Source organism: Dipodomys merriami, unplaced genomic scaffold (assembly GCF_024711535.1).
Source record: "Dipodomys merriami isolate MVZ:Mamm:240054 unplaced genomic scaffold, mDipMer1.0.p SCAF_297, whole genome shotgun sequence".
Lineage (NCBI taxonomy): Eukaryota > Metazoa > Chordata > Mammalia > Rodentia > Heteromyidae > Dipodomys > Dipodomys merriami.
In genome coordinates this window covers 563,228-579,920 of record NW_027204459.1, presented here as the reverse complement: position 1 = coordinate 579,920, position 16,693 = coordinate 563,228, and the positions used below count along the sequence as shown (strand labels likewise).

Genomic DNA, 16,693 nt, shown 5'->3' with positions numbered 1-16,693 from the left:
AAGAAAGAGAGAGATGATCTCTACTGCAGACTGAGACAATGGGGGAGAATCTGTGTCTACGTGGCTTACTGGTACAGCCAGGCTGGAATAAATGTCAGCACCAGGCACTTGGGAGAGGCTGTACACAGAGGGGTATGAGTGTGACTGACAGCATTTTGTTTTTAATCTCCGGTGTTCTTTCTTCTAAGGCTGTGTTCTCTTCAGTCTTCTACTTTGCATCTGTCCCCCTATACCAGGGATTCCTCATGGTGGGGTAAGTCAAGTGTGGCACTTGGGGTGCCTTGCCACATCATTACAAGAGGATTTTATTTTGGAAAAACGTGTAGAATATTAAGTCATATTCGAATAATTCTCAGAGCAGATTTTGTTTCATGGAGAGACCATGCTTTGTGTCGGGAACTGCGTCAGGTCTGACTGTGATTTGGTAAAAGGGTCCTATGGCATAATAACCAGGGGCCAGAGGCCAGTTGGTGCTGAGGGTGCCACCTGCAGGCCACAGCTGCAAGCGGCCTGAGCCCACACAGCTTCATAGGGGTGGGACCAGCCACCTCGATGCCCGAGATGACCTAGTCGCAGCTCACGAGGAGCAGTGACACCTGTTCACAGGCAGTAAGTGAAGCGTGAGGCAGGAGCCGTGACCACAGCTAAGCAGTCCTGCCCACCAAGTCTGCAAAAGAGGAATTTCTCCAAACAATGAATAACGTGGAGTCTCCCTTTCCTTATCCTCTGTGGTTTTGCCTAGAGCTACAGTCAGTGTTAATGGTTTGGCATGAATAAAAGCTGCTCTCCACCACTCTTCTTCCATGTTCTGTAAAGCTTGTTCACTCATCTCAAACCGAAGAAAATAACGGCCACAACCACTGAGTGTTGCCTGCTCTGCTCAGAGCATCGGTCTCCCTTCCCCGTGCCCCATTCTGCATGTGAGAAGAGGGTTCAGGGGCAGTTTACAAGAGCAGTAGCCCAGGCCTCAGCCAGGTAGACTTATCAGGGTGCTGCCATCCACACTTCCATACAACCCCTTCCTCTCTCCAGGCCAGCTGAGAACAGGCAGGCAGGTGCCTCCTAAGACTTCCTCTGCCACATCCAGCCTTGCTCCAGGCAGGTAAATGCATCCTAAATGCTCTCTTCCTGCAGCTCCCTGAATCCCCAGAATCCCCCCAAACTGTAGCAAAAGACAGAGTATCACATGTCCCGCTTTCATGACAGAAGAGGTCCCAACTCAGAGCCAGTGATGGATGCTGCATGTCCTCCCTGGAGCTCCCACCTCCTTCCACCTCCACCCCCTTCTCAGAGCAAAAGCTGCATATCTGTTACTCTTCCATGGTGGCATTTCCCTCTCTTAAAAGTCCATGTAGTCAGGTCAGGCTCATCCAAGTAAGCCGTGGTAACCTCTCATCGCAGCTTAGTCATGATACGGAATCATACTGCGGGAAGACCGTAGGTATCTGGGAAGCCATTATTCTGCTAACTGCATTATAGTACAGTGAAGAAAAAGAGAGCCTCATGTCCCAGACTCGGGTGTACACTGCCTCCCATAGTCACTGGACACACGCAGCCTGAGCCCTGGTTTTCCTCCTCTAAGAGGAAAATGTAATATGGAGCTTGGAGAGGCACTATGTGGACTACAAGTGTCAAGTTGTTAGCACAGAACTCAACAAATCATAGATACTAAGGGGAAAAAAGAAATTAAACATGTCCCTACCATATTGTCCCATTTGGCATTCCTGGCCAGAATATGTGTTAAGCTATCTTCACAATCAATTCTGGATAATGAAGGTTTAATTTGTAATAACATGGTCCAACCGCTTAGGCTGCCCCACAGATAGAGGAGGGCATCCTCACTACACCCACAGCCCGCATGATCTCTAGGGACCTGCATTAAGTCGAAAGCCAGTCCCCAAAGGTTACTGGAACAGTAACCCTAAGATGACAAAGGTGGAGGGGAGGCCCATGGCGGGCCAACGGGGAAGAGGGCATGGCTGTGGAGAGTACTGGAAGGTTCACTGTTGGACTGGCAGCTGTCCGTGAGTCCACAGCGATCTGGGTGTGGAAAGTGTCACAAGGAAGATCGATTTCTGAATGGATTTTTTTTCCCTGTAGCATCTGTACCTTATAGAAAATAAAATAAGTGTGGTGGTATTTACACCACTGTGCTGTTAGTATAAATATCTGATTTTCCTACTTGGTTGCCAACATGTTTTTGTTTTTATGAGATTTTGTTTTGATTTTCGAAACTTTGACATGCCTGTGATTCTAGTGTTATTTGTATATTCATGGTTGTGCTCTAGGCACTTATCAGGCTTGACCTAACTGATGAGTCTTCTTGATTTCTAAGGTATGCAACTATCTACACCATGTTCCCAGTGTTCTCTTTAGTATTGGACCAAGATGTGAAGCCGGAAATGGCAATGCTATACCCAGAACTCTACAAAGACCTCACTAAGGTATGACCCCAGGACTGGCCTCTGGGTCAGGCAAGAATGAGAAAACATGTGCATTTTGAATAAGTCTGGTCTCTCCTCATTTCTTCTTCCAGTTAATTTTGAAATTTCCATTTTGAGCTAAACCTCAAAGAAGGAAGTGTTGCAGAAAACAAAATTACTCTCAAATGTTTTGCAGTAGAATGCTCATACCATGCATAAATTCAGTATTTTAAAGGATACACAGAACCATTGTGGAATATTTATGATATAATATTTATAATATTTATGATATAATATTTTAGCAAACAGACTTCCAGGCTTCCCAGGTAGCTAGAAGAGCCCAAGCCTTGATTTCCTATCAAGGGTGCTGGCCAACTATAGATGTACCTGGCTAGTTATGTCCCTTCTGAAGGGACAGCTTTTCTTCCGCTCACTGCAGAGTGCAGTGTTTCTAAATAGGAGTCCATTGAGTTACTGACTCAGTGCTTCCTTTCCACCTCAGTCTCTGGTTGTGGGTTCAGAATCACATGTGAAAAGTGGCTGACAATCAGTCTCTTGCTGAGACACACAGCTGTGTGCAGATATTTTGAAGAAGAATCTTTTCCCATAACTCTGCCAAGCCAACCCTGCCCACTCAGCTTGAAACTATACTGTATTAAGAGTAGAAGATTCTGCTGGGGCTTTTAAGTTTATCATGTCTTTATGTGGAAGCATATTTTTAAAAGCATACAACCTATAAGGACCCCAGGTAGACAAAAATCTTAGTTCTCCCAGTACAAACTGTGGCTAGTATTCACTGAGTCAGCACTGAGAACAAAATCTACTAACCCTCAATTCAATGCAGGTTTATAATTGATCACCTGAAGTATCAATCAGATTTTTAAAGCTGTGAAAATATGGTGAGGTGAAAAAAAAAATTAGATGAGGTATTAAAACTAGATGCCAATCCAGCTGATCACTAACTACCAGGCTATACTTTGTCCAGATGACTACTAACAGCCTTCTGTGTACTCAGCTGGCCATTAAGATTAGCGTACTGCCCCAGCTGACCTCTAATCTAACCATACTGGAGTCCAGCTGACCAATACCAGACTGTACTCTAGCCCACCTGTCCACTAACTAGCCAAAGAGTTGCTGGATGTTTCATGTTACCTGTTAGATTTCATGGCGTTATTGAAGAATCTGATGAAATAAGACCTTTAAATTTCTTATTTCAAGAAGTTCAAAATGTCCACACACTTCTCTTGGGACCAAAATAGCAATAGAGCATAAGACAGATTATAAATGTCAAATGTTATTATCATACTGATATATCATTTTGACTTCCAGGAAAGATTATTACACGTATTACAGCTATAAGACATACTTTTGATCTAGTTCCTAAAACGATGCAACCATTTGGAGTTCATGGAATGTAAAAAAAAAAAACTACAGGAAGTTATTGAAGATAATTGCAGTAGTTTATGCCTTTCCTCCTTCCCAGTCCTCTGCAAATGTGGCTTAATCCCACCTCATAAGTAGCAGATGGAAATAAGCTTTCCATGTCAGAACCCAAGGATCAGTGTCACTGCCCATGTGCTGCCCCAGGTGACATAGAACTAGATCACCACTGTCACTGCCTGGAAAACCTAGCACTAGATCACCAGTGTCACTGCCCCAGAAAACCTAGCACTAGATCACCACTGTCACTGCCTGGAAAACCTAGCACTAGATCACCAGTGTCACTGCCCTAGAAAACCTAGCACTAGATCACCAGTGTCACTGCCCCCAGAAAACCTAGCACTAGATCACCAGTGTCACTGCCCCCAGAAAACCTAGCACTAGATCACCAGTGTCACTGCCCAAGAAAACCTAGCAATAGATCACCAGTGTCACTGCCCCAGGTGACCTAGAACTAGATCACCAGTGTCACTGCACATGTGCTGACCCAAGAGGGCACAGTGCTAGGTCGCTGCATTAGGCAGCAGGGCTGAGATGCACACATGGATTAGAGAAGAAAGCTAAAACATGTGCGTCTTCGTGCTTATAAGGGTCTAGGTTGTGCTTACCAGCACCTCCATAGATACATAAATTCCACTGGTAACAAGGTATTTGTAGGGTTGTAAGTGCCTGACAAAGTAGACACTCATGGAATGAGCACAGTCGATGAAATCAGCACATTTGCTGTCACTTAGCTTGACACCATTTGGACATGAGGGACATCGTGTACATCTGATTGAGTTGTGGCTCATCCATGTCTACATCTCCATTTTTGTTAAGGTATTCCACAATTCAGAATATTTTGGTATCCTAAAGAGAGGATACCATTCCTCCTGGTTTTGTGTGCCTATTTGATACACAGATAGTAGGGAGAAAACAAGCATGGACACATGTGGACCTCACTTAGTCACATGCACGTTCTAGGTCAGTGCCTGAGAGTGTCTAGGCATCCGTAGCCATAAAAAGAACTGGGTCTCCAATCTCCAGTTAGAGGATCTGCACTATTCCTTTCCCCCCACCCTCAGTGGAGTTAGGCCCCTGGAGGAGGGGCTTGTTTAGGACCAGGCATGAAAATAAAGACCAAGCCTGGAGACCTGATAGGGCCAGAAAGTAAAGAATTGCCCAAAAACCAAAAGTAATGATGGTGTTTAAGTAGCACACAGGATCCCGCTAGAAAGAGAGCTATTAGTTGCCAAAATGAGATCAGATCAGCAACAGAATGCATAAGAATCTTAGTAAGTCCATTTTATTTTTTTTTTTGGGGGGGGGGGTGGGGAGTCCGGTTGTGGGGCCTGAACTCTGGGCCTGGGCGCTGTCCCTCAGCTCTTCAGCTCAAGGCTAGCGCTCTACCACTTGAGCCACAGCGCCACTTCCGGCTTTTTTCTTTTTGCTTATGTGGTGCTGAGGAATCAAACCCAGGGCCTCATGCATGCAAGGCAAGCGCTCTACCACTGAGCCATCTTCCCAGCCCAGTAAGTCCATTTTAATATAAAGTTCTTCCTTACTGAAGAATTACAGTGATAAGTGTGAAGGAATGAGATGGACAACCGATCATTAGTTACAAACAAAACCACAGCTTCATAATGGAGACTCCAGCAGATGCTACCTCAGCAGACGAATCAGTTCTCATGATCAGTGCCACAGAGCTCTTCAGAGAGATTATGTCAATCCCGGTGTCTTTTCCAACTGTCCTTTTGTTAGAAGGCAGCCCAAGACTAAGGGACAGGCCACAAGCCCCACTGACTGGTGGTTTTAAGGAGTGTCCAGTCCTTGAAAATGAAGGATGAGGAGCTGGCCGGGTGCTACTAGCCCCCTGTCTTTGTCAGTGAGGGATACTTGTTAGGACCTGGAACAAACCATGGATAACTGGTGACAGGTGTAGTGACATGATGCCCACATGGGTCAGTCACTGCTAAATGTCTGAATCTGCAGCCTCCTAGCCAACCAAGGGGTGGCCTAAATTCTCTCAAAACAAAGGTTGAAAATGGCAATACCCAGGAAGAATTGCCTTCTTCAGGTTAGTACTGTTGTGTCTTGTAGAACTGCAGTCTTTTCCTTCATAAGTTTTGAGATTTCCTCAACTACAGTGTGTCCCTACCTCCAGCTAAGTGCAGAATAACATGGGTACCAAGCCACCGTCAGGCCATTTCTAGTTTTTATCTGAGGGGTCAGGGAGTGACGAGAGTGACCAGTTTACTACAAGGGCTCTTTCCGTCGCACTGCCATGAGCATCAGTCTCGCCCTTCCACTCATATTTTCCCTTTGGAGAGTTTCTATTCACTTCCTCTCATTTTTTTGTCAACCCTATATATTATTTCTGCTTCAAACTTCTACCCCCAAATGATTACAATTAGGGATTTGAGAAAAGCAATCTTGGAAGGAATCAGAGAAAGTAAGTTGAGGGAGGAAGTAGGCTAGAAGAGAACAGAGGAAACAAATGATTATAAGCAGGGCAGAGGGAGACCCAGCGCCCCTAAGAAGTGGAATGTCCCCCTTGGTCCCAGCACTCATGAAACATATCTGTTCATATGTGCTTATGTATACAAAACCTATCTGATCATGTGTACAGAACATATCTGTCCGTGCATGATTATGTGTGCCTCTGCTCATGTGTGATCATGGTTACAAACCATCTGCCCACATATGATCATGTATACATACCATTTCATGTCAGTGTACTCAACACAAGTGTTGCCCACAGATGTTTGTATTCAGCTTTTGTGTAACTGTAGACACATGCCTATGAGCTTGTCACTGTAATTACACATATGTTACCATAGCTTGAGTATAATCTGCTTATGTGTGATCAGATACATGCCAACATGCATGTCGCCAAAGCCTATACATAAGTTACCTGATACACATCAGCTTCATGTCATTGCAATCTACATGTTACCACAGCATACCTGTAGCTTACCTGTGTGTGATCATAGATCCATGCTGAAGTGCATGTCACTGTGTCCTGCATGTGTTACCCATATGCTTGTATGTGATCATAGCAACAGCCAGTGTGCATGCCACTGCAATCTGCATGTGCATGTACCACAGTGTGGTACTTAACAATTATTAACAATTTTATTCATCTCAGGTTAGACTAGCCTTCCTAAAATTATTAGTTTCATTTTTTACATTTTGAGTGATACGTATTCAAAATTTGCTTTCCAGTAATGTATATTAATGATAGGATTTATTTCTAGTAGTGTGCATGTTTCGTTTTATGGCTTATGCAGTCAACATGAAGTATATACCATCATCATTTCTACTTGATAGAGGAGGAAACTGAGGCATACATATTTAGTCAGGAGCCAAGGACTGCAGGTAGAGTATGGGAGGCAGACTGACTCAGAATCCATTTAAACAGAAGTCCCTATTAGAGAGACCAGTGGTTGGTACCTGAACAAGTAAGCAAGACCCTGTCTGAGACGAGCAACAGACATTTGGGTCTGAGAAGAGCAGCTTCATGAGTTCCCTGGAATTCATGGTAGATAAATTGCTTCCATGAATAAAGTATTTGCGTCTTAAATGTGAGATTTCTCCTCTCCGAGCTAAAAGTCAGACCCATTAATAAGCATCCACACTCAGGAACCAGTCACTTAGGCTTATTTTTCTTAAATTATTTTATTTATGGTTTTAATACTCATTCTGTTGTGTTTTCTTTTATTGATCTGCAGTCCACTGGAGACAGGAGTCACCTGTGTGCAGACTCCATGTGTGCCTTCAGCAAACATCTGCTGTGTTTGCACTCCCAACAAGACAGGGCACAGACACTGCTTTAACTTTCAACAACCACATTGATAATTATTTCACATACGCAGCCGACCTCCAGCAAATCTGACTACAGAGTAAACCGCTTATCTCTTAACATCGAGAGATTAAAGTTAAATTCCTTTTAATTCCTGAAGTAAAATGAGCCACGTATTTAATTATAGTTAAATTTTATAGCCAAAGACCAAACACCCACTACTGGCCAGTCTGAGACATGCACTTGGAAAATAGATATGAAAGGACCCTGCTTAAGCTATGTTGGTGGAACATGTGGACATTTTTCTGCTATTTCTTTTAATAAGCTGCAGTGTATTTAAGTACCCATACATTCCCATGTAGCAGAGACTAGGACTCAGAGCCACTCACTGGGATTCACTCATGTCCAAGGTAAATGCTTAATTAGAAGGTTGCATATGGTTACTGCCTTTGCTGACCTCCTCAGGACCATAGCAAGGGTGTTCAGCATACATATAAGCATCCTACCAGCTTCCAGGCTTGATCCAGGGACTCAAGTCTGGACTCAGGATGGCATTACCACCACACGTCCCTGCAGTATGTCCAGGGCCCCTGTGATGGCACTTGTCAGTGTACCCACCCTGAGGGACTCTCCCCAGAGCTTTGGAGTGGTCAGTGATAGCACACGCCAAGTACTGCCCAGGCACTCCAGGGAAGCCCCATGCCCCAGGTCTCCTCCCATGGAGTATCTGCTGAGAGCAGAGGTGACAGCATGAACTCAAGGCTCTGGTGGCCTCTCACCTGGCCTGTCCTAACCCATTACTATAGGGCCTCCCCTGGCGTAAATCGCCTGACCGTTCTCCAGCACTGAGAGTATAGCTGTGACTGGTCTCCTTGCGCTGGAGCTCCATTAGTGCACTTTACAGGAAGGCCAGCCGAAGACCACTAATGCAAACCTGGGTTCACTTGGAAAAGCAAAGCCTAGTGCATAAGAAGCCACTCTTGTCCCTGTATGATCTACTTACATGACAGCTTTTCCTGAACGGAAACTCATTTTTTACTGTAATTGGCATGCCTCCTCCTTACAGAAGAGCTGTTACCTTGGGAGGGGAGCAGGAAATAAAAGGAGATTTCTTTTCACAAAGGAAATCTAGGTTACTCCTGGTTAGTTGTTCATCTATAGACATAGCTTCCTCAGTTACTAGTACACCAAGGAACATATTGCCATGGCTTGAGCGTCAGCAGATCTTAGCCAACTATGGGCACTGCTGGACAGCATCTGCAGGGCCCAGGCTTATCTGAAGTGGCCATAAGATCAGTGGGACCGCTCATGGTGTCAGGCCCTAAGGCTTTTGAGAAGCATCTTGTTCCTTGGGAACCTGAGAGTCAGGTGGCAGTCTGCTCTGCTGAGGAGATGGTTCTACTGTTTGTTCCTAGGGAAGATCCCTGTCCTTCAAAACCTTCCTCATCTGGGTTCTGATCAGCATCTACCAAGGTAAGGCGGGTCCTGACTTCACTGAACCAGTGGGTTGTTTGTGGAGTTTTGGTTGATTGTTTTTTGTTTTTTTGTTTTCTTGTCTTAGCAATAGCATTTGCCCCTCCAGCTTAAATTCCAGCTTAAAATCTCATCAGCAGTTAAATGTTGCCTTCTTTTTTCTTCTTCTTTTTCTCTCTTTTTTTTTTTTAATTGTGAAAATACTGTACAGAGGGGTTACAATTACATGGGCAAGATAATGAGTACATTTCTTATCAAGCATTGTAGCCTCCTCCTCTGTTTCCCCTCCCCCCCTCCCCCCCTCCCCCCCCCCCGCCCCCACCAAAGTTGTAAAGTTCCTTTTTGGCATAAGACTTGTTTGTCTCATTGTTGCAATGGGTTCATTTGTATCCCTAGTTAAACGAATTGTTTTTTCCCTTCCCCTCCTCAAATTATAACAACATGGAATACAGTGAAAGCCTTCTTTTTTTATCTTGTAAATTGATACTCTCACAAGGCACATTGGTATGTTTTCTTTGATACCTATTAGCTAAAAACTGGCCCGTTTTTAATTAAAGGTTAGTCCAGAAAACTGTAGCAAGCACCTTTTACTTTGTGTCTCCGCACAATGGTTTTCTTTCATAGAATGATGATAGCAAGGCTTTGGGAAGTCTGAATTACAAAACCAGAAGGCATTACCACTCTGCTGGAATTCTAGAAAGCGAAAGGCTGTTGCAGACAGAGTTAGGGGACATGGCAGGGATTCCATGAAACGCCTCCTCTTCGTTGACACCAGTCCAAGTGGCACTGTGGCTCTTTCTGCCGATATTGAAGAGTTGGTGAGCCTCTGCTGGACACACCTGGGTGAAGCAAGTGCACATCTTATTTTACCCCAAACCCATGTCTGTCCATGAGAAGCGTGTGTGCCTGATCCCTGTCTTAGGTGTTAAGAGTGGCTTGTTTCCGTGTTCCTTTTTCTTGCTGGCTTCCAGTTTGTGGGAAAAGCTGACTTGTAACAGGCCACTCTGCCTGCTGTCTTCCAGGTGGCATTCTCATGTATGGGGCGCTGGTGCTCTTCGAGTCAGAGTTTGTCCATGTGGTGGCCATCTCCTTCACCGCGCTGATCCTGACCGAGCTGCTTATGGTGGCACTGACCATCAGGACCTGGCACTGGCTGATGGTTGTGGCAGAGTTCCTCAGTCTGGGCTGCTACGTGGCCTCTCTTGCTTTTCTTAATGAGTATTTTGGTAAGTTGTTTCACAGTTTTTTGGGTCCTTATCTAACATTTGTTATTGTTACTCCTTAAAACATTGTTTGAGCTCCCAGAACAGAATAGAATCCATATTAGAAAGTTTCATAACAGAAAAGCATATTTTTGTGACAGATAAAAAAATCCTTGCAGTGACTTACAGTGACTTACAGAATTAGGATCTTTACCATCTTGCCTTTTATAAAGATGTTAGAGTTGTGTTTGTTTCCAAGAATGCTTCCCACACCAGCTGTGCTGTTTGTACTTTGACAGTGAAAGCAGATAACTGCTCCATCACCATGGAAGCAGATAACTGCTCCAAGGCAGGCGCTTTGAAGAGGCAGCCTGGGCACAGAGAGACACCTGTGCTCTGCTTCTTCCCCTGGGCTGTCTACACTGGGACATACTTGCTTCAGCAGCCTGGCCAAGCACCCCTTAGTGAGGGGGAACACTATGTTCCACACCATAAGGTCTGCGCTGTCTTCCTGACCAGCCCGGCCCACTCTGACACCAGCTGAACTTGAACTGCATCTGGACTTGAACTCCCTGAGCCCGGTTCCTAGAAAGAGAACCATGGGAGAGGTGCCAGGTGGGTGCTGGACATGGGGTGAGAATGTGGTCACTGTCACCCCCCATTAGCACTGTTGTCTACAGTGGAGAAGGGATTAGTCAAAGAGGTTCCGACTCCATACCACCTGTGTCACTGCTTCCCAGCAGAGGCCAGGGCTCCCTGCATGGCCTGACAAGCCTCTGCATGTCCGTGTTGCTGACCCTCCTCGGGCAGAATGAACCATTACAGTCCATCTGGTCTCTGCCCACATACCGCCAATCCTCTGTCTCCACCAGTCCTCTGTCTCCACCATTCCAGGACTTCCCTTCGCACACCCCATTCCCTCGCTCACCTGGTTAAGATGAGGAATGACAAAGCTTTTGTCATCATCCGTTAGTCAGATGACCCCAAGTCATTGCCAGGTTGGCTAAGGTGCTTCCTTATAGTATGGTTCGTAGGGTTTTTTAACATACACAAAGAGAAAAGACGCTCTTGGGTGAGTCATTTCGCATCTGGCCTCTTGGTTCATGGAGTCTGGCCAAGTCCCCATCTCCTGGGCAAGAAAAGAAAGGAGGCATGATGCAGCCTGCATCCCTGGTACGCGTGAATGCTGCCTGCATTCCTGGAATGCGTGAATACAGCCTGCATCCCTGGTACGCGTGAATACAGCCTACATCCCTGGTACGCGTGAATGCTGCCTGCATCCCTGGTACGTGTGAATACGGCCTACATCCCTGGTACGTGTGAATACGGCCTACATCCCTGGTACGCGTGAATACGGCCTGCATCCCTGGTACGTGTGAATATAGCCGACATCCCTGGTACGCATGAATGCTGCCTGCATCCCTGGTATGTGTGAATACAGCCTACATCCCTGGTACGCATGAATGCTGCCTGCATCCCTGGTATGTGTGAATACAGCCTGCATCCCTGGTACGCGTTAATACAGCCTACATCCCTGGTACCTGTGAATACGGCCTACATCCCTGGTATGTGTGAATACAGCCTACATCCCTGGTACGTGTGAATACCGCCTGCATCCCTGGTACGTGTGAATACAGCCTGCATCCCTGGTATGTGTGAATACAGCCTGCATCCCTGGTATGTGTGAATACAGCCTGCATCCATGGTACGCGTGAATACAGCCTACATCCCTGTTATGTGTGAATACAGCCTGCATCCCTGGTACGTGTGAATACAGCCTTTATCCCTGGTACGTGTGAATACAGCCTGTATCCCTGGTACGTGTGAATACAGCCTGCATCCCTGTTATGTGTGAATACAGCCTGCATCCCTGGTACGTGTGAATACGGCCTACATCCCTGGTACCTGTGAATACGGCCTGCATCCCTGGTATGTGTGAATACGGCCTGCATCCCTGGTACGTGTGAATACAGCCTACATCCCTGGTACGTGTGAATACAGCCTGCATCCCTGGTACGTGTGAATACAGCCTACATCCCTGGTACGTGTGAATACAGCCTGCATCCCTGGTATGTGTGAATACAGCCTGCATCCCTGGTACGTGTGAATACGGCCTACATCCCTGGTATGCGTTAATACAGCCTACATCCCTGGTACGCGTGAATACAGCCTGCATCCCTGGTATGTGTGAATACAGCCTGCATCCTTGGTATGTGTGAATACAGCCTGCATCCCTGGTATGTGTGAATACAGCCTACATCCCTGGTACATGTGAATACAGCCTGCATCCCTGGTATGTGTGAATACAGCCTACATCCCTGGTACGTGTGAATACCGCCTGCATCCCTGGTATGTGTGAATACAGCCTACATCCCTGGTATGCGTTAATACAGCCTGCATCCCTGGTATGCGTGAATACAGCCTGCATCCCTGGTATGCGTGAATACAGCCTGCATCCCTGGTACGTGTGAATACCGCCTGCATCCCTGTATGTGTGAATACAGACTGCATCCCTGGTATGTGTGAATACAGCCTACATCCCTGGTACGTGTGAATACAGCCTGCACCCCTGGTATGTGTGAATACAGCCTGCATCCCTGGTACGTGTGAATACAGCCTGCATCCCTGTATGTGTGAATACAGACTGCATCCCTGGTACGTATGAATACAGCCTGCATCCCTGGTACACGTGAATACAGCCTGCATCCCTGGTACGTGTGAATACAGCCTGCATCCCTGGTACGTGTGAATACCGCCTGCATCCCTGTATGTGTGAATACAGACTGCATCCCTGGTATGTGTGAATACAGCCTACATCCCTGGTACGTGTGAATACAGCCTGCATCCCTGGTATGTGTGAATACAGCCTGCATCCCTGGTACGTGTGAATACAGCCTGCATCCCTGGTACGTGTGAATACAGCCTGCATCCCTGTATGTGTGAATACAGACTGCATCCCTGGTACGTATGAATACAGCCTGCATCCCTGTATGTGTGAATACAGCCTGCATCCCTGGTACGTATGAATACAGCCTGCATCCCTGGTACACGTGAATACAGCCTGCATCCCTGGTATGTGTGAATACAGCCTGCATCCCTGGTATGTGTGAATACAGCCTGCATCCCTGGTACGTGTGAATACAGCCTACATCCCTGGTACGCGTGAATACAGCCTGCATCCCTGATATGTGTGAATACAGCCTGCATCCCTGGTACGTGTGAATACCGCCTGCATCCCTGGTATGTGTGAATACAGCCTGCATCCCTGGTACGTGTGAATACGGCCTACATCCCTGGTACGTGTGAATACAGCCTGCATCCCTGGTATGTGTGAATACAGCCTGCATCCCTGGTACGTGTGAATACAGCCTGCATCCCTGGTACGTGTGAATACGGCCTACATCCCTGGTACGTGTGAATACAGCCTGCATCCCTGGTACGTGTGAATACGGCCTACATCCCTGGTACGTGTGAATACAGCCTGCATCCCTGGTACGTGTGAATACAGCCTACATCCCTGGTATGTGTGAATACAGCCTGCATCCCTGTATGTGTGAATACAGCCTGCATCCCTGGTACGTGTGAATACAGCCTGCATCCCTGGTATGTGTGAATACAGCCTGCATCCCTGGTACACGTGAATACAGCCTGCATCCCTGGTATGTGTGAATACAGCCTGCATCCCTGTATGTGTGAATACAGACTGCATCCCTGGTACACGTGAATACAGCCTGCATCCCTGGTATGTGTGAATACAGCCTGCATCCCTGGTATGTGTGAATACAGCCTGCATCCCTGGTACACGTGAATACAGCCTGCATCCCTGGTATGTGTGAATACAGCCTACATCCCTGGTACGTGTGAATACAGCCTGTATCCCTGGTATGTGTGAATGCAGCCTGCATCCCTGGTATGTGTGAATACAGCCTGCATCCCTGGTATGTGTGAATGCTGTCTGCATCCCTGGTATGTGTGAATGCTGCCTGCATCCCTAATACGTGTGAATGCTGCCTGCATCCCTGGAACACGTGAATGCCGCCTGCATCCCTGGTATGTGTAAATACAGCCTGCATCCATGGTACTTGTTAATGCCGCCTGCATCCCTGGTTAACGTGAATACAGCCTGCATCCATGGTACACATTGGCATGTGGTCCCATAGCCTGAACCTAGAGCCAGTACTCTTCCTGACCTAAGATAGGTTCAGATTTTCAAAAGACGAACTGTTGCACCTCACCCCTGAGCTGTCTTCCATCACCATGACAAGAGTGCATCACTCTTCTTGGCAGTTGTCAGTGAGGCGTCGTCCTAGGCAGTTGTCACGGGTGTGTGTGTGTGTGTGTGTGCGTGTGTGTGTGCGTGTGTGTGTGTGTGTGTGTGTGTGTGGTGAGGCGTCCTCCTAGTCAGTTGTCACGTTGTGTGTGTGTGTGTGTGTGTGTGTGTGTGTGTGTGGTGAGGTGTCCTCCTAGGCAGTTGTCACACGCGTGTGTGTGTGTGTGTGTGTGTGTCTGTGTGTGTGTGTGTGTGTCTGTGTGTGTGTGTGTGTGCGTGTGTGTGTGTGTGTGTGTGAGGTGAGGCGTCGTCCTAGGCAGTTGTCACACACGTGTGCGTGTGTTTGTGTGTCTGTGTGTGCGTGTGTGTGTGTGTGTGAGGTGAGGCGTCGTCCTAGGCAGTTGTCACACGCGTGTGTGGCGAGGCGTCGTCATCCCTGCGCTCTGGCTGGTTTGCTTTCTTTGGGGTTCGTGGGCTGCAGCTGTGGCACAGCGCAGAGCTCCAGGCTGTGGCCAGGCTGACCACACCGGGTCTGAGCGTGTAGGTGAGAAACACAGAAGTCAGTTGCGCATTAAAGGGACCCCACACAACACATGCTGATGGGCGGCAGGAGAAAGCTGCTTTCAGATTGGAACAGCACAGCTACGCTCCTGTATGGTCGTGAAGTGATCCGCTAGATGCAGAGAAGCGTTCATTTATTTTTAAGGCACTTATTTTAATAGCACGTTTCTTTCTTTCGACTGCGTGTCACAAAGTGTTAAAGTGGCATCGTGTGGCATTGTGTGGCCCGGCAGTGGGCGGGCCTCGTAGACCCGCGCGCCTGCCCCAGGCGCTCCGCATCCTGAGGGGGTCCGTGGGGCATCTGAGTGCTGGCTTCTAAGTCAGAGATTAGGTGGTGGTGGACATGAAGGGGTTCGAGCCACACTTCACACAGACACTTTTAGTCCTTTTTAAAGTATATCTTTAGTGGGTAGCTAACCACTTGAAATGTCCTGATGTCTCCTCATCCTTCATTTCCTTATTCCTGTTTTCTCTTGGAACAGGTATAGGCAGAGTATCTTTTGGCGCTTTCTTAGGTAGGTGAAATTATTTTTTTTAAGAGTCTAGAAATTCAGCAAAACGGTGTTGACAAATATGTTTAACTGATTTTTTAAAAATCTTCCTCCAACCACTTCCAGCTGATGGCCAGGAGCTCTCGCTCTGCCGCCACCCGAGTGAATGGGCTTGGGGTCCAGGCTCTCCCTCCCGGAAACACTTGGGCCACTCAAGTTGAAGTGGGCCAGCTTCTGGCAAACCCTGGTGTAATCTGTGACCTGTCCCCTATGGGCCCTGTCCCCAGTACAGACAGCACTTGTTTCCTCGCATCCTTGATTTTTATACCAGTCTAGATAACTCCTACTCAAGGTCTTTTTTCTTCCATCTTCTGAGAACAATCTGAAAGGCTTTCTGCGGTATGCAGAATAAACTGTACTGATGTTGGGTTTTTCACGTGTCTCTTCTCGTGGGGCTCGTTGAAATAGCTCTCCACACCAGCAGATTCACGAGCATGTGAACAGAGAGTGCGGGGGGATGGGCCAGCAGAGCACTTAATTTAGGACAGGTTTGCCTAAAGTGGGATGGGGTGGCGTGCCTGCCCTCTCAGGACTCCAGAGGCAGCGGTCAGAAGGACAGCCTGGGCACACGTTAGCAAAGTGCGTGGGGCGGGCGGGGACTCCAGAGGCAGCGGTCAGAAGGACAGCCTGGGCACACGTTAGCAAAGTGCGTGGGGCGGGCGGGGACTCCAGAGGCAGCGGTCAGAAGGACAGCCTGGGCACACGTTAGCAAAGTGCGTGGGGCGGGCGGTGGACTGCACGCCCGTGACACCAGCTACGTGGAGCACTGGAAGGACTGCAGTCTAAGGCTGCCCTGGGAAAACGTACTAGACCCTACCTGAGAAACAATGCAAAAAAAGGCTGGAGGTGTGGCTCAAGTGGTAGAGGGCCCTGAGTTCAAACCCCAGTACAGTCAACAAAAGCAAAAACTAGGCATGTCTGAGCATTTGTGTCCTAGGCCAGGAGCTGCCTCCTGCCCCTGTTGCCCCAAGTCCATAAAGGTCTGCCTTACA

At 47.4% G+C, this 16,693-nt stretch overlaps 1 protein-coding gene across 10 annotated transcripts in view; it reads left to right on the top strand.

Moving 5' to 3' along the window:
• The window catches only part of Atp9b (ATPase phospholipid transporting 9B (putative)), a 180,676-nt gene that overhangs the window by 162,626 nt on the left and 1,357 nt on the right, over window positions 1-16,693 (top strand). For 5 of the 10 annotated variants that reach the window (XM_070038816.1, XM_070038811.1, XM_070038812.1 and 2 more), the window contains 5 exons: window positions 189-253; window positions 2,336-2,444; window positions 9,060-9,117; window positions 10,140-10,343; window positions 15,633-15,665. In XM_070038816.1, coding sequence (XP_069894917.1) covers window positions 189-253; window positions 2,336-2,444; window positions 9,060-9,117; window positions 10,140-10,343; window positions 15,633-15,665 — 469 coding nt within the window. The other 5 variants (XM_070038813.1, XM_070038814.1, XR_011375904.1 and 2 more) reach the window with 4 other exon arrangements.